The sequence below is a fragment of the Miniopterus natalensis genome, chromosome X (assembly GCF_054644295.1).
Source record: "Miniopterus natalensis isolate mMinNat1 chromosome X, mMinNat1.hap1, whole genome shotgun sequence".
NCBI classification, from domain to species: domain Eukaryota; kingdom Metazoa; phylum Chordata; class Mammalia; order Chiroptera; family Miniopteridae; genus Miniopterus; species Miniopterus natalensis.
In genome coordinates this window covers 100,782,238-100,806,068 of record NC_142103.1, presented here as the reverse complement: position 1 = coordinate 100,806,068, position 23,831 = coordinate 100,782,238, and the positions used below count along the sequence as shown (strand labels likewise).

General features: G+C 44.3%; 1 protein-coding gene across 1 annotated transcript; it reads right to left on the bottom strand.

Annotated features, from left to right (window-relative positions):
- Positions 1-146: 146 nt before the first annotated feature.
- Positions 147-19,839, bottom strand: GEMIN8 (gem nuclear organelle associated protein 8). The gene is made up of 4 exons (XM_087813645.1): positions 19,799-19,839; positions 11,546-11,590; positions 10,020-10,455; positions 147-419 (listed from the first exon to the last, which is right to left on the bottom strand). The coding sequence occupies exons 2-4, from the start codon at positions 11,555-11,557 to the stop codon at positions 166-168; spliced, it is 702 nt and encodes a 233-aa protein (XP_087669771.1). The 5' UTR covers positions 11,558-11,590; positions 19,799-19,839; the 3' UTR covers positions 147-165.
- Between the last annotated feature and the right edge of the window lie 3,992 nt (positions 19,840-23,831).

The following is a 23,831-nucleotide window of genomic DNA, read 5'->3' as shown; positions in this document are numbered from 1 at the left end:
CAATGAACGGAACAGTGTACGTGTGGAATGATCACTTTATGTCAAAGCAATATCACAGCAGCACCAGTGCAGGCCCTGGCGCTGGCGCACGGCCGGCGCGCCGCATGGCCCCCGCCGCGGGGGCGCCCCGAGGCCGCCGAGGGAGCCGAGGCCGGGCGCGGGCGCTCAGAACTTCAGCGGGATGACGGGCCAGTACTTGGGCCGCTTGCGGTCGAAGTGCTTGTTGAAGCTCAGCTGCACGGCGGCCTCCATGGCCTGGATCTTGGCGGCGCCCGCGCCGTACAGGCGCCGCATCTCGGCCTGGCGCCGCGCGCTCGGGCTCTCGGCCGGCGCGTCGCAGCGGCGCGCGCGGTAGTACAGGTCGTGGTCGGCGTTCACGTAGTCCTCCAGGCGCCGCGCGTCCAGCTGCTGCTGCCGCCCTGCGGACGAGCCACGGTCAGTCCCGCCGCCGGCCCGCCCCGCCCCGCCCGCGCGCTCCTACCCGCCGGGCCTGGGGGCACCGCTGACCGGGGCTGGGCACGGAAGGGGGCCGGCCGCGAGGGGACGCCACCCGGACTGCGAAACTTCTGGAAGGGGCCCTCACCACGGGAGAAACGGACAGAGCCGGGCCCCTCTCCCCACCGCCCGCAGGGAAAGGCCGGTGCTGCCAGCAGCCCCCCCCCCCCGCAGCTGGGGGGGAGCTGATTGTAGGTAATCCAGGCAGAGCCAGCGCGGGCGACCAGAGGACGACCATGACGCCGATCCCTCCACGCGCCCAACGCGCCAGCCACGCAGCGGCAGGGCGAGGGATTCAGCACCGCCGCCGGCAAGGGGCTGAGCAGCGCCGCTCGGCAGGTGCCGGAGACCGCTGGCGTCTCGTCCTCCCGCTGCCCGAAAGCCGCTGCCGGGACCTGACTTTCCACTTCACGGGCTAGCTTAGGCCCCAGTTCAAACGCCATCGTTACATGCGGGCGATCCTACTAATTGAAATGGACTCTTGCCCCGGCCAGGTGGCTCAGCTCATCGGAGCACTGTCCTGTCCACCAAAAAGGTTGCAGGTTCGACCCGCGGTCGGGGCATGTACGGAGGCAACCATTCCATGTTTTCCCCTCACACTGATGTTTCTCTCTCTCTCTCTTCCTCTCTCTCTAAAATCAATAAACATATCCTTGGGTGAGGATTTAAAATAAATACATGGATTCTTATAAAGCAAGATTTCTTCAATTTATTCTCTATTTTTTATTATAACAAGTATTGATATAACTTTTATTTTTACCTAAATAACATAAAAATATCAGCAAAACAATGCTGTGGAAGGTAAAATTTAGCCTGCTTACAAAGATTTTTGTAAGCGACTGTCAAGAACAGAAATTGACAGTAGAATGCATCCATCTGTAGCTACTATTGCTACCAAGAGAAATGCTACTAAGTAAGGAGTGAAGATGGTTGCAGGGGATAAAACAACACTATAAATCATTCTTTCTTTGCTAAATAGAAAGTAGCAGAAAGAAAGCTTAGTATGGAAGGAACCACAAAAGTGAGCGAATCAACTGTGCACAGAAATATATTTATGTGGCTGTGCACAGTCACTCTCATAAATCCCGTTCTCTATAAATGACACCTTGGAATTGGAGGGAAGGAGTTTTATAAACTTGGAAACATTATTAAAAATGTATGTGGCCGTTGCTGTCTTAGCACATCTGCAGTTGATTTTCACATAAGGAAGCAATACAGGATATGCCAAATGACTGTCAAAAGAAATACCGTATCACTGTTACTTTATTCATGGGAAAGATAGAACTGACTTACTGTGAAATGCAGACCTAAACCAAAATATTGACCTAATATGTAAATGAATGTGGGAGTCAACAAGCATTTGTTTCTCATTTTTGGTCTTTCCAACAAGTTTGAAACATCAGGATGTCCGTTGTTCAGTCCTCATGGTGTTTAAATTCTATTCCCCACCCCGCCCCTCAAGGACTACTCTTCCGAAGGCCTGGCATTTCCACATTAGCCAGGGAAATGGAGTCCCACCTATGAGAGCCTTGGCCCCACCACCAATCTTTGGGCTCTCCTTTTGTTGTTGGCCCGGAGGACATGACCTCATGTGTGGGGCTGCTGGGGCCTCCGAGCCTCTGCATCTAGAGGGCAAAGTTTCCCAGACCACAGTCCTTTCCCTCTCAAGTTTGTCCCAAGACTATCATCAGCCTTCCTGACAGATTTAGTGACACAACAGATGTTCAACTTCCTGAGTCTCTTGAGTTTAGAAGTTTGAATAAACACTGGAATCTTTGCTATCTTACTAAGTGTTGCTCTCTGCCATTGGGATATGTGAATTTAACCTTTTTACTTTTGCATCTTCAATTTTCTTTTCCTTATAATTTAACATGGTTATAATTATGCTTCTTTCTGCCACTCTTCTGACAAAATTATCTTACCAATATTGAATTGGTGTCATAATTCTATGTTGAGAGGCATTTTCTTACTGTTGACATCTGTGGATGAAACACTGTCAATACAAAGCAACCCCAGCTGGCAGTCCCAGTTTGCACTCGACACGTGCTCATAGGTTGCCATCAGTGGGTTTCAGTTCTTAACAAAGTTCATACAGTGTAAAAGTAAAAGACAGCCCTCTGCTCTGTTCTTTACTTCTATTTCCTCCCCACTCAGCCTTCCTTATCAGAATTTAAGGCCCAACCCTCTCCCCTCCCTGCCCACAAGAGGTCTGGAGGTTTCCTGATTTCCTGCATGGTAGATAGTTGTCCTAAAACATAGATTTAAGGGGCAGGAATCCTGTCCCCTGTACTGAAAGACAGGCTATGGGAACTGCCTGCAGGAGTCCCCTATGGGGGAGGGTCCCTTTATTCACCCCCAGCCCTAGCCCCAGGAGGACCCAATGCCTGACACAAAGCAGGTGCTCAGGAAATGATTGTTGAGAGGAAGTTTGGACAAAGGCCATACATTATTTTTTTGTAAACAACTCTGTTTCTTCCAGATGCTGTTAAAGAAAAATGATGACAACCCTGGGATAGAGAAACAGATGCTCAAATCACAAAAGATGCTGGGCAGAGCTCCCCTCCACTAGGTTCCTCAGAGCCTCCATGGGAGAAGCTGGGGGAGGAGCCAGGGGAGGGCACCAATGAGATGGGGTCTGTTCTTGTTTCCTTACATCTGAGTCACTTCACCTCCACTTACACAATTAAAAAAGTGTTCTAAGGCTAGACTACAGACATGTAAACCAATCCTCAGACTTAAAACCAAAAACCGAATACCCTCAGACTGGCTGAAAGCGCTTTAGTGTATACCGACCTAGGGGAACAAGCAAGCTTCAGGAAGGAATAGACCCTTTTGAAGGAACCCACTTATTCTGTTTTCTATTTATTGCTTCTTTTCTCCCACTGAAAGGAAGGGTTCTCAGTCACTGACAGTTTATCTTCCTGTCAAAACAAGGTGAGGGCTCATCCAAGCAGTCAGAGAATCAGATGACTGAAGCAGAGAAAGGGAACATCCCACCTGAGACATAACTAAACAGGTGCCTTGTCATGGAGAGGTGGGTCATTTTTACTGAAAACAGCTGTGGGGCTCGATGTTACCAAGAGCTTTTTTCTTTTGGTCATGGGAATTTTTATTTTTAAATATGTTTTTACTGATTTTAGAGAGAGGAAGGGAGAGGGAGAGAGAGAAACATCAATGATGAGAGAGTCATTGATCTGCTGCCTCCTGCACAGCCACTACTGGGGATCGAGCCCACAACCCAAGCACTGGTGCCCTGACCAGGAATCGAACCACGATCTCCTGGATCCTAGGTCGATGCTCAATCGCTGAAGCCAAGCTGGCTGGGTGGGAATCTGTTTTAATACAAATCATGGTCTTTTTAGATTCCAGCTTTAAAACAGGTTCTAACGGGTTGACTAGTGTCCTCCCAAAATTTACATCTATGTGGAACCTCTGAATATGATCTTATTTGGAAATAAGATCTTTGTAGATGTGATTAAGGAAAGGGTCAAGATGAGATCATACTGGATTAGGATGGACCCTAACCAATAAATATGAGACAGCGAAGGACACACAGAAACACAGGGGTAAAACAATGTGAACCTGGAGGCAGGGATTGGAACGATGCTGCCACAAGCCACCAAATACCAGGAGCCAGAAGAAGCTGGAAGAAACAAAGCCCTGGAGCCTGTGGACGGAGTGTGGTCCTGCCAACACCCTGATTTTGCACTTCTGGGCTCCAGAACTGTGAGAATAGATTTCTGTTGTTCTAAGCCAACCAGTTGGTAGTAATGTCACAGCAGTCCTAGGAAGCTGGTACAGTTAATATGTAGATAGGGTTAAAACAAGAAAAACACTCAGTATTATACTATTAAGAAGAAATTCTACTGGATTCGTCTGGGTTCGATATAGAACCTTGACATTTTTTGCCTCAGTTCATACATTTACATGATGTTGCCAACAGAGACTTATGGTCCACAAAGGAGAAAAAGCATGGAAAGTGACTTGGCGTCTAGAGAAGCGCGCAGAGCGGGAAACGTGTTCAGTATTCCATGGATAGCTGGCCCACGGGCGGAACACCTTGCAGGGCAAAGCACTAAGACAAGTGAGTGTGAAAGAATGTTGTTCTTCCTCACTTTCCCAGCATTAGCACGTCTTTCTGATTATATTCTCCGCTAAGCTGCTAGAATTAATGATTTTAGCACAACCGAGCGAAAGCAGACTTGGTTTCTATCATGAACGCCTCATTTCTGACCTGTCAGCAAGGCGCCCAGAAGACGGGCGCAGACCTGGGCCGTCTCCGACGGCCTTCCTCCCTCGCCGGCAGCCGTGAGTGGTGCCCACCGCACCTCCGTTCTTAGGGTACAAGCGCCTTTGCGGGCGCCCGCCGCCTTCCACAGCCTCCGCACGCCGCTTCCCGCCGGTCGGCCTGGCGGGATCAGCAGGGCCACCCTGGGTCTCACCGACGACACCCCAGCGGCTCACTGAGCCGGCGGCGCCACCTTCCTATGGCCTCTAGGTGTCCGCGGAGAACCAGCCCGATGGGGTCTCCGCCCCTTGGTTCAGGGGGGCGCGGCACAGCGCCTGGAGACCCGCACGCTCCTTTCCCCACAGCCGGCCCGCCGGCCCTCTGGGCGCCAAGCTCATGGGCCCCACCCGCATTGGCAGAGGCGGGCCTCCCAGGCATCACTGTTAGCGATGTCCCCTCTTCCCACCTGGCTTTGTTCTCGGCAGAGATGTTCCTGTTTTGACCCAACATCCAGCCCCAAAGCTCGTGATCAATTCTCACTGGCTGCAGCCGGCCGACAGTGAGGCCGTTTGTTCCCGAGGGCTTTCTTCTCTACTGGGAAGGACTTGCACGCATTTTCTCTCTAAGAATTACGACTATGACCTTGCAGTCTCAAGAGATGGTTATTTATGCCTAAAAAAGTATACTTTTCATAATCTAACAATAAAGATTTTTCCCTAAGAAGTAGGTGAAAACACAGCTGACCTTTAAAACTTCACAACTGTCTATTTTCCCGTAAGTAATGTTACCACTGAAGTTTTAAATAATGGAAACATCTCATTAGGAAATGATGACATAACATAATCAAAGGCATGCTTGTTCCCACTGCACAAAAGTTCTTTATCCTACTTAATTTTTTTGTTCTTATCATTGAAATATGTTAGAGATTATCTGGAAGAGCAGTAATCACAAGCAAGAACATGCTGTCTAATCTGAAGGATTTTATCCTAAGAAAATATTAAATACAACTCAGATGAAGAAAAGCTAAATCAAGGTTAGCTAATTTTCCATTGCTAGTAATAGTTTATAAAGTTCTGAGTTCTCTAAATGATTCATACTCAGAGTTGAATTTCCCCTTACCGAAGAAGTAGCTTCTAGTTGTTCAAAGAGCAGAACAAAACAACTTTAACCAAGCAGTCACACTACTCCGGTCCCTGATCTCTTTATTAAGCATTTCCAGACTGGGGATGGAACTAAATCTCCACGAATATTTCTAGTAAAGGCAATGGACGGGAAAGCACGATGGGCATTCAAGTCGCTTACACGTGCGTCCCATTGTTCATTACTCCCCGAAGGAACACGTATTCGTCCTATACACCACCAAAAGTGCTGGTGAAAAAAATAATGCCAGTGAACCTGCTATCTATCATTTTGTTATTGGGGGTGCAGGGCCAAAGCCTGGCAGCTACTTCTAATAGAGACCAAGTCTTTAGTAGTAAGATTCTCACCCTCGCCAGACAATTCTCAAGCCTCCCAGGGACCTCACAATGCTTTCAGGGCAGACTGCCGGACACAAAAGTATGGGAGAGACTCTAGGACAAGCACACATTTGTAGTTGCTACAACTGCACATTTTGAAAAGCACAAAGAAGTGGAAGCTCAATGTGTTCAGTGCTGTGATGAGTAATGTGGGTGTGGGTTCATTTTTCCAGCCCAAGTAATATTTTACTATATTATGTCAAGCAAGAATATCCTTGAAACAGAACTAAAAGTTGTGTTAATGACTACTTGGACTAAATTGTGTTAATGTCTAAATTTGACAGACACCAAAATTTAATTCTTTTATGTTTTAAATATTTAAATATTAAATATTGAGATCATTTTAAGAGTTCGATTAGTGTTGCTTAGAGCAGAAATATATGACTTTTTGGGAAGTCATAGAACATCTTTATAAAAAATGTACAGAATCTGAATCAAGCACTAATCAGGACAAACAGCTATCAAAGTAAAACCAGTTTATGGTTAATAATCCATGATCAAGGAAGAGTTATTAGCAACTAACCGTAACAACTAACATTTCTTGGGCACTGACTCTGTACCAAGCACTTTTATCTCATTTAATCTCTGTAGTTACCACCCCATTTTAGGACCCTTATTGCACAGGTGAGGAGGCTGAGGCACAGGAAGGGTGGGGCAGGTGGCCCACAAGAGGATAGGCACCTCTGGCTAGAAAGTGGTGGAGCCCCATGATCGAGTGGTTCCACCCCGGCTGCCTTTGTATAATGTTACTACCAATAATGTAAATGCTGTGGAGTAACGTTAAGGAGGGAGGTCATAAGGGTTTTCATAAAATTTCCTTTTTTGTTGGTTTGCTATCTAGAGCACGGTAAAACAAATCCACACCACAGTCAGTTTCTTCACAGAGATGGCAAGACCTTTCCAGTTCCCTCTATGTCCCACTCACAGACTACATTTGGGAACAGACAATTCTCGCAGGGTGACTGTATTAGTTTTCTAGGGCTGCCGTTACAGAGTACAAAACCTGGGTGGCTTAGAACAACGAAAAAGTGTTGTCTCAGTTATGGAGGTCAGAAGTTCAAGATCAAGGAGGGCAGGGCTGTGCCCCCTTGGAAGGCGCTTAGGAAGGGTCTGTTCCAGTCCTGTCCTAGTTTCTGCTAGTTCCTTGCCTTTTGGCAGCAGAACTCCAGTCTTCACAAGACATTCTCCCTGGGTGTGTGTCTGTGTCCAAATGTCCCCTTTTATAAGGACGCCAGTTACATTGGATCAGGGCCCATCCTAATGCCCTCATTTTAACTTGATTACCTCTAATAAAGACCCTATCTCCAAATAAGGCCACATCCTGAGGTCCAGGGGGTGGGTGTGGGTAGGGTTCAATATATCTTTTTTAAGGGCCACAACTCAACCTACAACAGCAATGATAACAGTTCAGTTTGGAACCTTGAAGTAAATGAAGAAGATTGACGAACACTATCAAACAAAATATGAAGTTCATCAAGTTTATCAAGCATCTGAGCCTAACTCACTTTGTAACATGTCTCACAGAACAATAGTGAGCTTAGCACTTCGTGGGGTTAAGATTTCAAAACCTCTGTTTAAGGCTCATAATTAATAACAAAATACTTCATTCATTCATTCAAAATAATATTAAGTGCCAGGCACAATGTAGCAGATAATTTTCATGACTTTTTCTTTTAACCTACCTAGGATTCTATCTGACAAAGGCAAGAGGGAGGAACACGGGTAGTTCTTAACCATATCTGTAACTGAAATGCTCATCCTGGAAGAACACATTTTATCCTTTTATGTTCATTTCATTCATATCTATATTTTATTGAATAACTATCAGGTTTATTTTAAATTAGCAGATAATTCAAAATGGACTTTTCAATGACTACGGTTTGCTCCCATCCTTAATTACAACTTTTATCATAAAATTATCAATCTCTTTGGGGGAAAAAGATCTGGTAAGGACAAAAGAAATAAGCCCTATGGTCATATTTTTTTCGAAAGTAACAAACAGCACACGAACCAATGCCTACTCTCCCTCATGTGTCAGACTAATGGTTCTTTTATATGTATTTTGAAAAAAGCTAGACTTCATTTCTGGAGATCAATAAATGAAATTATTCTATGTGTAATATAAAATACTTTTTAAAAAATACTTGTTTGGCCCAGCTGGGCATGGCTCAGCGGTTGAGCGTTGATCTAGGATCCAGGAAATCAAGGTTCGATTCCCAGTCAGGCCACGTGCCTGGGTTGAGGGCTCGATCCCCAATGTCTCTCTCATCATGAGTGTTTCTATCTCTCTCTCCCTCTCCTTTCCTCTCTCTTAAATCAATGAAGATATATATAAAAAAATAAAAATAAATACTTGTTTGGATATACTTTCTAATGCACATCAAAGAAATCAACAGTTTAAGCAAAAGGAGGGGCCCTGCCCTGGCTGGTGTGGCTCAGTTGGTAGAGTGTTGTCCCATGGACCGAGGGTCATTGGTTGGATTCCTGGTCAGGGCGCATGCCCCAGTTGTGGGCTTGATGCCCAGTGGGGGGCATACAGGAGGCAGCCCATCGATATTCTGCTCTCACACCAATGTTTCTCTCTGTCCTTCTCCCTTCCTCTCTAAAATTAATAAATACATATTTTTAAAAAAGAAGGGAAGTAAAAAAGCCTGAATGAGCAGTTTAGTGAAGGAAGAATGACGGGCAAAGACACTAAGGGCCTGTGACACTTTATACAAAGCCCATTGCTCAGTTCCTGGTACCCAGTGGGATCAATAAATGCTAGCCCATCATTATGAAAATTTGGGTCATTCAAAATGGAAATGAAACTCTTCCAAGGCTTCTATGTTTCTGTTTACTAAAAATTACAGGTAAAATGTCATATAATTAGAACTGAAGTCAAACAATATTGAGACTGCCTATTGGTTATAATAGAGAGAAAATAACATATACTTGTATATCTATGAGAGGCACTTAAACTGTAAATGATCTGATAATAGTAAGGAAAGCACCAAAAGCAGTTCTAGTTCTTTGCAGTAAGAAATTAAAAAAAGAAAATTCCTACTTTGACTAAAGATATAAGACCATTACCATAATTCTCTAACCCCAGGGCAGATAGTCTCAATGCAGGATCAAATTGGAAAGTTTAAATACTAGGCATTTTGTTATTCTATTTAGGTTCATACTGATCTTCGAGGAGAGGAAGCTTAATATTTAAGATTTGGCAGCTCTGCAGCACCAGGGAAGGCTCAGAGCTGTGTACCAGTGAGTTGGCAACAGTATTTTAGGAACCTAGCTGTCTCAGAGACAACACCTAATCCCTAAGTTTATGCATGAGGAAGAAGCACAGGAATTGGAGTCAGGCAGAACTTGGTTTGAATCCTATACCATGAAACAAGTCAAATACCATTCTGAAGACTCTTTCCTCATCTGTAAAATGGGTTTGATACGTTGTGTAGATTAGGGAACACATGCATGCACACACGTATGCACACACATACGCATGCACACCCACTCTCCATCTGGTGGTATCTAACATTCAGCAAATGTTAGAGATACTATTAGGTTAAGCTTTGTTCTAGAACTAAAAGAAAAGTCCTATATTAAAACAGCTCTGGAAACTAATATACAGTAATTGAGGTGCAATATCACCATGGCTTTTCCAGGCCTGGGACTGGATCTGGAATAGTATCCGTATCCATTCAAGGAGTTAGAAAATAACTCTATGGATTAGGGAAGATAAAACTGCAGAATGCAGGGCAAGGAAAGGAAGCATGTGAAGGCAGCTCTGCACTTACGTCGCTCTTCCCTGTGCCTCTCGGTCTCCGCAAAGTACTGGCGGAGCTCCTCCGTGATCTCCATGTTGCTCAGGTCATATTCCACCTCCTCATCTGAGTCGGTCTCTACCTCCTCCTCTGCGGCCCAAGCTTGGTCTTCTCTTGTCCTGCCCTGGGGATGCTGCCCAGACCGTGGAGAAAGTGAATAACCACAGTGGGAGTCCTGGGGGGCCAAGTGATCACCGCAGGACTGAGGGGACGCGCCCTTCTTAGCGTGAGAGCTCTGGGGAACACCTCCGGGAGTGAAGTACCAAGGGGAACCGAAATAAGACTCCACGGCCTTCCGATAGGCATTCTGGTGGCTTCGCATCCAAGCCATTGCTTGGTAATAATGTTGCCAGTATCTTGCATATACCGGGTGGTAAGACCAAGGTGTGGTAGTTTCCGATGACGCCTCCTACAAGATAAAGGGAGGTGTCGGCTGGACATCACAATTCATCCTCAAGAGAAACCCCAAATGTCTGACCAACTTATCAACATATAGTTACTGAGTATCCGCTGAAAACCTACTCTACATTAGGGTGCTACTGGGCCAAAGAGGACACCACAGGTCCGTGCCCACTATGGACGCTCACTGTATGTACTTGCTCTGAAGCATGTGTACATGAGGTGCACAAAGGACAATTAGCTTAATGTTACGGCCATAAAGGTGGGACAGAGGCTAATAATGACCATTTTTAGATAAGATTCAGGGAGATAAGAGGACTGGACATCACCTTGGCAACTAGTTCCATGTTAGAAACAGCCTGCCAAGAACCACATGGACTAATGAATGGGATGCTTTCTGGTCCCTCCCTCTCTGCCCCCTAAAAACCTGCTGGCCCACCTTACTCCTCAGTGCCGGGGACAAAAGATGTCGAGCAACGCACCCAGTGGTGCTTTTACTTTTCATTTCTTTCTTTCTTTCTTTTTTTTCAGTAGATGAGTGGACATTTAGCTGTGATGCATTTACACCATGGAATACTACGCAGCTGTAAAGAAGAAGAATCTCGTACCCTTTGGGACAGTATGGACGGACCTGGAGGATATTATGCTAAGTGAAATAAGTCAGGCGGCGAAAGACAAACATCACATGATCTCGCTTATACGTGGAATCTAAAGAACTTAATAAACTGATGAACAGAATAGATTCAATGACATGGACGCATAGATGAGACTGATGAATGTCAGAGGGAGGGAGGAGGGCAGGTGGGTGGAGGGGGAGAGAGTAACCAAAGAATTTATATGCATCTATGCACAACCCAAGGACACGGACAGTGGTGGGGAGGGGGACTGGAGAGGGGGGTGGGACGGGGTGGAAGGGGTCACTGGGGAGAAAAAGGGACGTCTGTAATATTTTGAACAATAAAAAAAATTTTAAAAAACCCCCCAGAAAACACTTTTCATTTCTGATGTATTTCTTTGGTCTTCTTCATCATGGAATGAAAACGCCAAGACTTTAAAGACAAAAATTCACCTTTTTCTCTTGCAAATTAAAAAGATCTTACCTTTGCTGCCATCTCTGATTGTGAAAGTCCAAATGGGCACCGAAACTAGGAAAGAACAACCACAGTGCAACATCTGGTCAGCACAGGTATGTAATATTCGTGGCTATTTTGTAGTTTGCCAAGCAGCTGTCTAGAGGGCGCCTCTTCCAAATACTGTGCCTGGTCTTCATACAACTTACCATTACAGGACCCTGGCACCTGGACATGACCTTGTGGTCTGAAAAGGAGGGATCCTCTTACTTATGATTAACTGGCTCAAAGGACACTCCATTTTTCAACTACTGGTTTCCCTATTTTTTTAATCCTTTATTTTTATTTTTCAATTACAGTTTACTTTCAATATTATTTTATATTGGTTTCAGGTGTGGAGCATAGTGGTTAGACAATCATATACTTTACAAAGTGATCCCCTGATATTTCCAGCACCCACCTGGCACACCGTACATACTTATCACAACATTACTGACAATACTCCCTATGCTGTACTTTACATCAGCACTATTAAAAGACACAGGATGCCCCTAGTAGCTGGTCACCACTTTAAAATGTAATGACATCTAGAAATTTAACAACAGAACTTGTTTCCCTGTTGAAAGTAAAGTTCATGAAAATTACCTTATAAATAGTAGTCGGTATGTATATAAAAATAATATACAGAGAATAAACTAAAAAATGACAACTATTATATTATTTACCAATCCTTAAGTCATGTCAATGTCTACTTAAATTAAACTTGCATGTCCCTGAGGCTTGAATAGACTACATCTTGCCAACTCACCAGAGACCTTTGTTGGATCTTGGAGCAGCCTCTCTAAATAAGACATCTTGCAGTCTGGGTTGTGCCCTGCACTTTAGGTCTCCTCAATGGGCCTTATTTTGGTTTGGATTGCGATAAGCACCTCTCAGCTGGCGTGTGGCACACCACGCTCTCCCCGTCTAACCACTCTGCCTCTTCGCAGGGGGAGACACTGTTCCATGCAGACTCTCCACCAAGCCACCATGCAGAATGTTTTTCCCAAAGGACTTGCTCTGCCCAGATGTGCTCCTTTCCCCACTACCTAAGCGCTTGTGATTTACTGATATGACAGGAAATACCTAAGGTAAAGTTCAATCTGCACCTTTTACAACCTATTTAAAACACTTTTAGTATTTTTCCCTCCTGCTCAGGAGTTCAGAGCTACTAAAATGACAGTCTACACCAGAATGTATTTTAAAAAGTTAAACAAAAACAATACTCTAAAATGCATGAGAATTTAAGCATCTGTGAGACAAAACCACTAACACAATGTGTCGCTGAGCAGTTACTTAGGATGTGAAGCTTGAGAACTCAGATACTGAAGGAGTCCTAATTTTCCTAACTTCACTTAATAACAGAGTAGAATTTAAAAATCTCCAAGCCTTAATAAATAAACTTGACTTATTTTTTAATCTCGAACATATGTTTTGCTCTGAGTAAGGTTGAAAGCTGAGATGTTAAAATGGCCACCTCTTTTAGGATTTAACCCCAAAGAGAACCATTTGTTTTCTTTTTAAATATAATAAGCTTTCAAATAGGGTATTTCCCAGAGGGCTGACATGACCTTCTGTAAATTTATCTTAAACATAACCTGCACTTCCTATTCACTATTCTAAATTCAGAAATACACACACATATGCAGTGAATGGAAACTGGAAAAAAGTTAACAGATGCAGTGAAAATGTAAGTGCAAATTCAATTCACATTACTTTTAAACTTTAATTGAAAGGTTTAAAACATGAGCCGTTATCTGAAAACCTGGCTAATTGCTATGCGCTTTACAGGCCACTGAAGAAACAGGAAACAGTCAATACAATTCAGGGGCTAACCACCCAGAGAAGTAAAAGGAACCCAAAATGAAGTAACAGCAGAAACCAGTGCACACTTGAGTGCTAACTGTAAGGTGCAGCATTTAAGTGCTAATTCCCTCCAGCCAGTTTTCGTCTTTCTGTCACCGATATCAGAATTGCTTTCTGAGAGCCTGCAGCGCATAATGACATTAAAGTGAACTCCATGTGTGTCTTAATCAAATTTGTTTTCTAGATTAACAAGTAGCATAGGAATTAAAATAGAAAAGTTGAGGAGACATCTGCATTTCTTCTGGAGAGTAAAAGTTTTGAATCCAGACTTCTATGCCTTATAAAACGTACTTAGAACCAGATTAATGTGAATATTATTTATCCCAAACTGGGAAGTCTGACAGCCCCAAATAAGTAATAACATTATTGCCACTGAACACTACTGCAGACCTCAGAGAAGCCTGTTTTTATTTAGAATTGGGACAATGCAGCCTGACTTTAAAAGTAGCAGAACCAATATTCTGAAAAGTGTACAAGATGGTGTATGAGAGGCTCCACTTCGCAGAGTGAGAAGTGTAGGCAGATGTGATAAAGCAGGCAACTGTTTAAAAAGTTCGAGTGCAATCCATCATGCTCACCAGGCGGCTCAAATGTCAATGGCTGTGATTAAAAAGAAGGGGAGGGAGTGCTGATTTGAAGAGAGATTACTTATTTATGCCTTTAATTCAACAAATAATTTGATAAAAGAGCTGCCACGTTACACTGCCTTAGAGATCACGCAAGGCACATTGACCACTTTTGCAAGAAAGATGCCAGGACAACGAACTGAGATGGCCAAAAAAAGCCACTTTCAGCATTTAAAACAGAAGTAGCTCTGACTCAGCCCAGTGTGCCAATTGTTTATAAAGTATATCAACTAATCAGCTGAAGTGCTAAACTCTTTTAAGACCCAGTTCATTAAGGAAAGGTGAATTTGCATTAATGATGGAACACAGGCAACTCCGTCCTCAATTTCAGTCTGATTACACTTTCTGCACTGGTCGGGACACTAGGACATTTACAATCAGATCTGCTGCCATCCTCCAGCAAGTTCAGAGGCCTGGGGTTGTATGTCGAATATGCTCATTTCACTCTCGGCTTTATTTTCCCTCCTCAAATTCCAAAACCAATGTACCATATCCTTTTACATTTTATTTTTAAGATTCCTAAGACCTTATATAGTCAATTAAAAATAGTTCTTGAGACTGAATGACAAATTAATCTCTCAAAAATCAAATAAGATCAAGTATAGAAAAACATATCTAAAGGAATACCAGCTTGCATAGAACTTTATTATAATTATTATTAGCTCGCTATTTCCAGTATTACTCTTGGTATTTTATATCAGCAATTTTTTTCTGTCAAGGGCCAAATAGTAAATATTTTTGGCTTATGGGCTACCTACAGCCTCTGTCACATACTCTTTATATTCTTCTTTTTTCAACTGAAAAAAACAACCCTTTAAAAATATAAACACCGACCTTAGCTCCTGTGTAGTACACCAAACAAGATGATGATGGCCATCATTTGCCCACCTGATTTACGTGCATACATCACTAAGCTGTACAGACTCTGCCTCAACATGCCGAGCATCCTAACTGTTCCTCACTTTCTACTTGGAAATCGCTGGAGAAACTTCGGATTCTCACCCAAACAAGAGAACTGGGATTATGACCAACAATCTTGGTGACCAGTTCCTAATATTTGGGACAAAATAATCATCTCCATGACTAAGTAAGCAAATTGAACCATTTCTTAAAGATCTACATAGACATTTAAAGATTTAATTAAGGAAAAAAGACCTTAAACTCCTGCAAAACAGTATCGATTGACAGCTTAAAATGCGCATGCTGTGCCATGATTTCCGATGGATTCTCAGAGCTGCTGTGTGCAAGACAGGGACCCAACAACGGCAGGAAGCAGGAGAGTGCCCAGTGCCCACTCACTGGAAGACGGAATGCGTACCATTCTCTGCTGACTGCATGAGTTAGCTCCCAAGGGAAGAGTCTTGTTAACTTTTTAAGGCTGGTTACTCTTTCCACACACAATGCTTAAGAACTTAATAAAAGCACTTGGGTTTCTGAAAGGCCAATATTAAAATAATTCTAGACATTATAGCAGCACCACCATCAGACACCACTACCATCTCAAAGAAAAGGCAGCTTATGGTCGCAGCAGACTTAGATGCCTTTTCAGTGGTCTTTATCTTTCATTCCCTACTTCCCTGGGAACATCTCCTACTCTATTATAGCACATTTCGTGGACTGAACAGTAACTTTTTTCTAATGGAATGGTGCAGCTGAAAGAAAAGAGATTGGCAATGTCAGGGCAGGCCGGGATCCATAGCACTACCAACCGGGCAGCCCTCCCTAGTGAGTACAATGGCATAATAGTCACCACCCAGCTGAGCCCCGGCAAGCACAGAGGCCGAATTCATTGTCTGTCCTCAACCATTAGAGAAGGAAGGAATAAAAACAGCATTGAGGTCATTCACTGAACACTGCCGAGGCCCACAGGCAAGACAGCGCCTCTGAGTCTTCAACAATATATTTTCCTATAAAGCCTTTCTCACAAAATGCACTCATTCTTCATTGAATCTGCTTATCCTGGAAGATATATTTTTAAATGCATAAATATACATGAATAACAACAGACAAGAGCTTTGTAGTTTTCAATGGATACACTGTGACTACTTCCATCAAGTTATTTGAAATATTCCACAAATAAGTAATGCGGCTTTGTTGAAAGGTAGTGGCATTGTACATCTTCTTTTCATTGCATATTTATACTCTTATAAATATAGGATCTAGGTTGTATCATAGCAATCAGATAAATAAAATAAAACCAAAAATTCCCCTCAAAATGAAAAATCTGTAACTGGATTTTCCTCTCTATCTTCGGTTTCCACTAGAATTCTGAAAATTAAATACATGAAAACTGATCTGCTTTGATTTTGCATAGAAACACATGCAAAGTCAATCATTAAATTAAGTTATGCTGGTTAAAAACCTAAAAGTCGAACCGTTCTTATAAGGCTCCCACCAGTTTGGTTCTCTGAGCTAATGAGATAATTTCAGCAATCTAATTAGGCCTTCAGTACACTGCTTCAAGGTAGAAGGAAGGGGGGGTGGTGTCTGCTGGAGATTGTTCAAAATAAATGAAGGTGCGGTGAGAAATCTGAATTACATAAATTGAGTCATGCGGTTCTAAAGGAATCCCTGTATATGCAGTAAAACCCTATCGGAGTAGATGTCTTCCAATAATGCACACACTGGTAGGAACTTCCTCATGTAAGAGAAATAATAAAATGAGGTTTCTGAGAGCACTGTTTCCTGCCTCCACCCCCAGCTCGGAAGAAGGCTCGCAAGTTCATCTGGCTCCCTCCTGTGGCTTTGCATGGCCTCTGCTTAGTGTTTTGGACATCAAAGATGGCTCAAGTCTGAATGGTCTCCTGCCCTCAGAGTCCAAGCTTCATCTTTCAGACACAGGCCTCTCCCAAGTGCGCAGGCTTCTGTGCTCAGTAAGCGCACCCCTTTCCGTGTCTAATGGCCAGTGGTAAAACTGAACGGCGAGGGGCCCACAAAAGGAGTTTTATTTCCTTACTCCCTCAACCCCATGCCCCAGTGTACTGCTCTTTTGGATGTTTCAATAGGTAATGTCACAAAGAAGCATAGCCTGGGGAAGGAGAAAGACTGAAATGATGTAGCTAATTCTTCTTTTTAACACAAATAGCATTCTACCAACAGAAAGGCATTGTTTAATTTGTCAGCAAGAGTGATGGATTTGTGAACGGATTTATTTAAAAGTTCACCAAATCCCCATGTGACTAACGTCAGAATCGTAAGTGAAATACGTGGACACCCGAAAACAAAGTTACCCTCTGCCTCATGAACACAATAGGCAATGGGATAGGTGAAAACTGGGATAACTGAGGAAATAATAGCACAACTCATAAGAGGAAATAGATAAAAACTCTTCACTGCAAGGATACCCTTCATACAGTAAAACCTAGTGTGATCATAAAGGAATACGTGTTGAACAGTCAGGTAACACAAGGTAAGAGCCTGCCAGCAAACCCCATGGCTAGTTTAGAGTGGTTAAGACCATCAGTAGATGTCAGGAGCGTTATTTCAAATTTTACTTCTATAAATAGACACATGGTGGGGGTGATTAAAGATGGCAGTGGACTGAGTGGAAGCTATAAGTGACACTCTCCTGGGACCAAACTGGAATTACACCTAAAATACAGAAAAAACACCCTGAATAATCAACTGCAACTGAAGATAAGCTGGAGAGCACCCTCATAACCAAGGAGGAAAAGTGGAGACCACATAGAGACGGGTAGAAGTGCAGAGGCACAAGAGGAGAGGACTGGTTGGACTCCTGCAGGCAGCGGCTGAAGGTCCCGAGGGATATCTTAGCTGTGGGGGCTTCCCACTGAGGACTCTGGGGCCTAAACCCCAGGCTGGGCTTCCCAGCCAAGGGCACCAGAACTGAGAAAGGTGCCCACATAACATCTGGCTGTGAAAAACAGCCGGGTTTCTGTCTTCCAGGGAGAGATGGCTGGAAATGCTGGCACCCTCTTAAAGAGGAAATGCAGAAAGTTTCATGTGCAGCTACTCACCTTGGGCTCCAGCAGAGGAAGGGCAGAGTGGACTGGAGCTGTGTGAGGAGAATCTAGGGTTGTGGGCTCTTGAGACAGAGCTCAGAAGCACCCCACTGGATTCCTGTGCGGAGTCATTCCCTCATACTGCAGAGGCAGACATTTACCTTCCAGGCAGCTTTTGCCTGAGGGGGAAACAATTGCCCCACCCTGCTGGAAAACCTCTTGCCCTACCGGGTAGAGTTTTTACAGCCTGAGGCTCATTAAGAGAATCAGATTAATCAACCTGCAGGCAGAGACAGACTTCAGAGTGCTTTGAGTCTTTGCCTGATCTGCTTCTGGACCTGGGCCTTGAAAAAGCAGACTTTGGTGTGCATCTTAGTCCTGTCCAAAAGAACCCAGCCCCAACAAGTGGACCTCAAGCCATGGGTTGTTGATAGCTCCAAACAAGGTACTCAAGGCCAGTCACACACAGCATCCGACACTGGCCTGCACCAGAGACTGTCCAAAAAGACTGAGAGGCCTAGCAGGCCTACCTAATACATACAAAACAAACCCAAATAGGCAGCTAAAATGGGGAGACCAAAAAAAAAAAAAAAAGCCCTAATTTTCTGAAGAAGTCTCCAGAAAAAGAGCTAAATGAAACGGAGTTAAGCAATCTATCAGATATAGAGTTCAGAATACTGATTGTAAGGATGTTCAACAGCATGAAAAAAGATATGAAAATTTCTCTCTGGAGCTTTTGTTTATATACTTTTCCAGCAAAGCAATAAGCAAACATAGGAGATTTGTATACCTTACAGTGAACTTGCCTTCAATTATGCCTATCCAAAGTTACTAACAATCTTTCAAAATACAGTTTTCTGTTTGCATTGCCATCCCGAAGGGACTGTTAATTTTATAATCTATGTAAGTAAAAATTATATTTTAAAAGTAAATAACCCCAGAAGTCTTATTTGTGTTATTAATCTTCAGTTTGGACTTCCAAGTAATGCTGTTCTGACTTCAGGTGCAAGACAGCTGAATACAGAACCTAGCCTGTGAAACAACTTTAAAAATCATTCCTGAAAAAAAATAAAATTGTTCGGAACCCACTGGTCTGTACCAAGGGACTCTCTTGATTTCAAAGCTAAAAGGTACTTCATTGGTTACTAGTTCAATTCAACTACTGAGGAAGGAAAAGGTCCAAGACATTCTCCACCTCCACAGGTAAGGTGCATTAAAGACCACAGGTGCAAATGTTATCCGAATAACTTCCACCCAAACCCCTGACTTCCCACAGAGGTCAAAGTGCGAGGGAAAGAACGAAAACCCAATTTTTTGAGTAGACGGACCAATATCCTAGACATCCCTCCAAGAATGAGGCTGCCTTGGGCAATCTTCTGTCTAGAAACTGGGCTGGATGGGCAGTTCGAATTCCCCTTCCAGACCCAGCTTAACACAGTGTTACTGGCGTATCAGAATCCCACGGGAAGCTTTAATAAAAATACCGATGCCTGGGCCCTACTTCCGGGGATTCGAATTTAACTTATCTGGGATGGGGGTCCGTGCACCAGAATTCTTAGAAGTCACCAAGTGATTCCGATGCACGTCTGAGCTGAGAGGTTCTGGAACCAGTCCCTTACCACAAATAACCAGCGAGGGTTTAGGAACCTCTTGGGCCTCTGGCCCCACCGTTTCCCGCGGGGTGATAATTAGTACGACAACGTGACTGCCAAGCCCTCAGCTCACGGGGCCTTAGAGGAAGCGGGCTCCACTTCACTCCCCAAAGAATACCCAGCCGTCCCCAGAGTCACCTCGTGGGCTCGTAGCTCGCTGATCCTGGGTGGTGGGAGAGCAGGGACCTATTTCCTGTGGGTGGTGAGTGGGAGGAGCCGTTGCCGGGGCGACTAGACGTCACTTCCGATACGCGCCACGGCGCGCAGGAAGTCCCGCCTTCGCCGCGGAGGACGTCCCACGTGCGCCGCGTTCTGCACCACGCTGGGGGCGGGCACAGGATGAGGCTCCGCCTCTCGGGCTGAGCGTGGGAACGGCTGGCGGGGGGTGGTGGGCACCGCCGACGTGTGCAGCGCCAGGGTCGGGGGAGGTGTCTGCGCCGACCGCTGTGGCGGCCGGGAGGACAAAGGTCGTTTCTGCACGGGCCCCCGTCCCCGCAATAGTTCCTTGGCTTTTGACATTTTGCTTTTCTCGAGGGAAGGTGGTCGTGGCTCAGGGAGGAAAGACCGGGCTTTGGAAACCGTCAGCCAGGGGGGAGTTTGAGCGCGATTCTAGCGCTTCGTTCATTAACTTCCCCGAGCCTCAGGTTCTCGCCCTAAGATGCGGGTAATACCTAGGGCACAGTGCCTGCTGCGTTAGAGCAAACAAACAGTGCCGATTAATATTATTTTATCATCATAATCATTATCAGCAATACTTGCCCTGTTAGTATCGCAGGGGTTCACTAATAACCTAGTATAAACCACTCGAAGTGTAAGCGGCTTTTTTTTTTTCCTGGAGTAACATGGCAAAATGTGGCAAGAGCCCTAAAAGGGGGCATACTTTAGTCCTAGAATTTTCACTTCTGGGAATTTATTCCAAGGAAAAACAGATGTAAACTGAACGCTCACTGCAGAATTATTTTAAGAAGTGAAAACTGGAAACAAATGCCTAGTAAGAGGAAATGGCTAAGTCAATTAGGCTAAATTAATAGCGTGGACATTGTTACCATGACATTCTTGTACTATAGAAGAATCATATAGTACGGAAGACTATTAACTTTAACAAAGTCGTACTAGATGCCTACTATTTTCAAGTATTATTTTATATATCTGCATTGTCCATTGCACCACTCAACACACGTGGCTGTTCACAGCTTGAACTGTGGTAGCTGAATAGAGATGTGCTGTAAGGGTAACTTACACAGAGGGTTTTGAAGATCTCATTTTTTAATATTGAGAGTATGTTAGGGAAGGACTATTTAGATAAAATATAAGGTTAAAATTAATTTCAGCTTTATCTTTTCACTTCATTTAACATGGCTAGTAGAACATTTAAAATGATGTATGTACAATGCATTATGTATTCTCCAATACACATATATATGTCTATCGGACAGTGTTATTCTATTTACCGGATATACAGTGGTGAACAAGACAGTTTTTGACCTCATAAAATTAACACTGTTGAATAGAGCATAGACAATAAACATAATATAATTGTACATCATGGTAAGATATATGAAGAAAATCTAGCAGAGTAAGGGCCAGAAAGTGTTTATATATTGAGGGAGATATTATTATTATTATTATTATATCTTTATTGATTTCAGAGAGAGGAACAGAGAGTGAGAGAGAGAGAGAGATGGAAACATCAATGATGAGAGAGTCATTGGCGGCTGCCTCCTGCACACCCTGACTGGGGATGAGCCCGCAACCCCCGACAAGTGCCCTGACTGGGAATAGAACCCGGATCTCCTGGATCCTAGGTTGATGCTCAACTGCTGAGCCCCGCCTGGCCGGGAGAGGGAGCTTATTTTAGACAAGATTCTTCCTCTACTCTTTAGAAAATGGATGTGGGATGAAATGAGATATCTATGGACAGAATGGAGGTAGGGAATGGTAGTAATGTGATGTCTCCTGGGAAAAGTCAGGTATGGGTTGAGGATGATAAATCAGTTGGGGCCTGGCAAAATCTCTGCCTTATGGAAGAAACTGCATCATGGGAGGAAAGAAAGAGAGAAAAAGAGGGGTAAGATAGGAGGGAGAAGGAGCTGAAGGGCCCCCTGGGAAAGGCAGAGCCAAGCAGGCCTAGAGTAGATGTGTTTCAGGTGGAGCAGTTACTGGAGTACTATGTGCCATGGGTGTGTGTGTGTATTCTGGCTCTCTGCGTGGAGGGTGTTCAGAGTGGCAAGGTCGATCCACCAGGCCAGGCACTGATTCCACCTATCTTGTAGCTTCACGCTCCCTGGTCTGCTCCTTGGCCGAGATGGCACACCACTGTACCTTTAGCCAGTGGGAAGAGAGGTATGGGAAGCTTGGAAAGCCCCGTTTCTCTAAGGTAGTGTTTCCCCACCTTGGCACAATTCAGCTTGGAGCTGGATAATTCTGTGTTTGGGCGCTCTCTTGTGCATTGTAGGATGCTTAACAGCATCTCTGGGCTCTACCTACTAGACGCTAGTAGCATTCCCCCAGTTGTGACAATTAAAAATGTCCCAGACAATGCCAAATGTCCCCTGGGGGCAAAGTCACCCCCACTTAAGAACCACTGCTTTAAATGTACTACCCAGAAGTCTCCAACAACACTTCTGCTTAAATCTCACTAATGGCCAGAGCTTCATCACTCAGCCATCCTGAGGGTAGTGGAGTCTTGGAATTGTTTGCTGGCCAGGTTCCCAGCTAAAAGTTAGTAAAAGAAAGCAAGCCCGGCTGGTGAGGCTCAGTGGTTGAGCATCGACCTAGGATCCAGGGGATCGCTGTTCGATTCCCGGTCAGGGCACATCATTGATGTTTCTCTCTCTCTCCCTCTCCCTTCCTCTCTCTGAAATCAATAAAGATATATTTAAAAAAAAAAAAAAGGCGGCAAGAAGCTAGCAAATTCTTCCACATCCTCGCTGCTACAGGGAGTGGAAGTTCTGTAGCTGATTGAGAAGGTGGCCCTGTTCTTTATATCTTCCAGGCTAAGTTTTAGTCATTAATCATTTTAATTCACTTGCATGGAAATATTGGTGGTGGGAAACACTAAGCATGAACAAGTGAAATCCCTTTTGAAAAGGATGGGCATTTTGTTACTCCAAAGAGCTGACCCGGGGAGTGAGAAACTGCATTCTGAAATGGAGGCTGGAGAAGGTTGGGTTTCACATGTGTTTTAGTGCCATCCTGTGGAAATGTATAAACTCTACCATTCGTTACCCTGTTGTCTGGTATTTTCTTTGATTTGTTTTAGGCATTAACCTCAAATTAGTAATAACCTTTACAAGGATTTTAGCAAGACTTTAAAAGGTCCTTACAGATGAACAATTCCTTAAAGCAGGGTTTCTCTAGAACACCATCTTGGTGTTAAAAAGCAGATATTGTTGACAGCATTACCTCTGATGATTGGAAGTGGGTAGGAAGATCTTTTACTTTGTATTCTCTGCTCTTCTGTATTTTCTGCATTAATTTTTATTTTGAATACAATGAATTATAATAAATTAATAAAACTTTTAAAAGACACCCTCAAAAAACTAAAAATAAATAAAGCAGGGTTTCTCACCATCAGCACTATGACATTTGGGGCTACATAATTCGTTGTGAGGGCTGCCCTGTGCATTGTAGGAAGTTTAGCAAAAATTGCCAAATCTCCCTTGGGCAGGGAGGCAAAATTGGTTCCAGTTGAGAATCATTCCTTTTAACAGAGCACCTAAAAATTCCACGGTATATTAAGACCATCTGCCACAGTAATTTCGTAACAGTGTGTCCTGAGGGTGGGAGAGGCCTGTCTGGGAGGGGCAGGTAGTCAGCTAGGAGAAAATGAGGCTGCAGATGCAGCGCGACATGTCCTTTTTATGCTCTGGAGAACTCTGCTCCTGCTTGTCCCAGCAGCTGGTGACCAGACTGACTGAGGGCTGCCAAAGGGCCGATGAGAGGGTGCGGCGTTTCTTTAAAGAGGCCATTACCCAGAGCGGGAAGTAGCACAGGACAAGCCCATACTGTGACAGCGGGCCCCCAAATTCCCTTCAGAGATGCGCAGGTGTGCGCCATCCTGCCAGGTGTGGGAAGCCGTAGCTAATCCTATGGGGCTTCTTCGATCCCTCCGGCACCCCTCTGCTACCTGAGTGCCGTGGAGAGGCGGTTGGGAGCCAGTCCCCTCGCC

What these genes read in the sequence shown, in the direction of transcription:
- GEMIN8 (XM_087813645.1), bottom strand. An exon ending in GAGGCACAGGGAAGAGCGAC is followed by an intron (nt 420 to 10,019) that starts GTAAGTGCAGAG and finishes GCTCGTCCGCAG; the next exon opens with GGCGGCAGCAGCAGCTGGAC.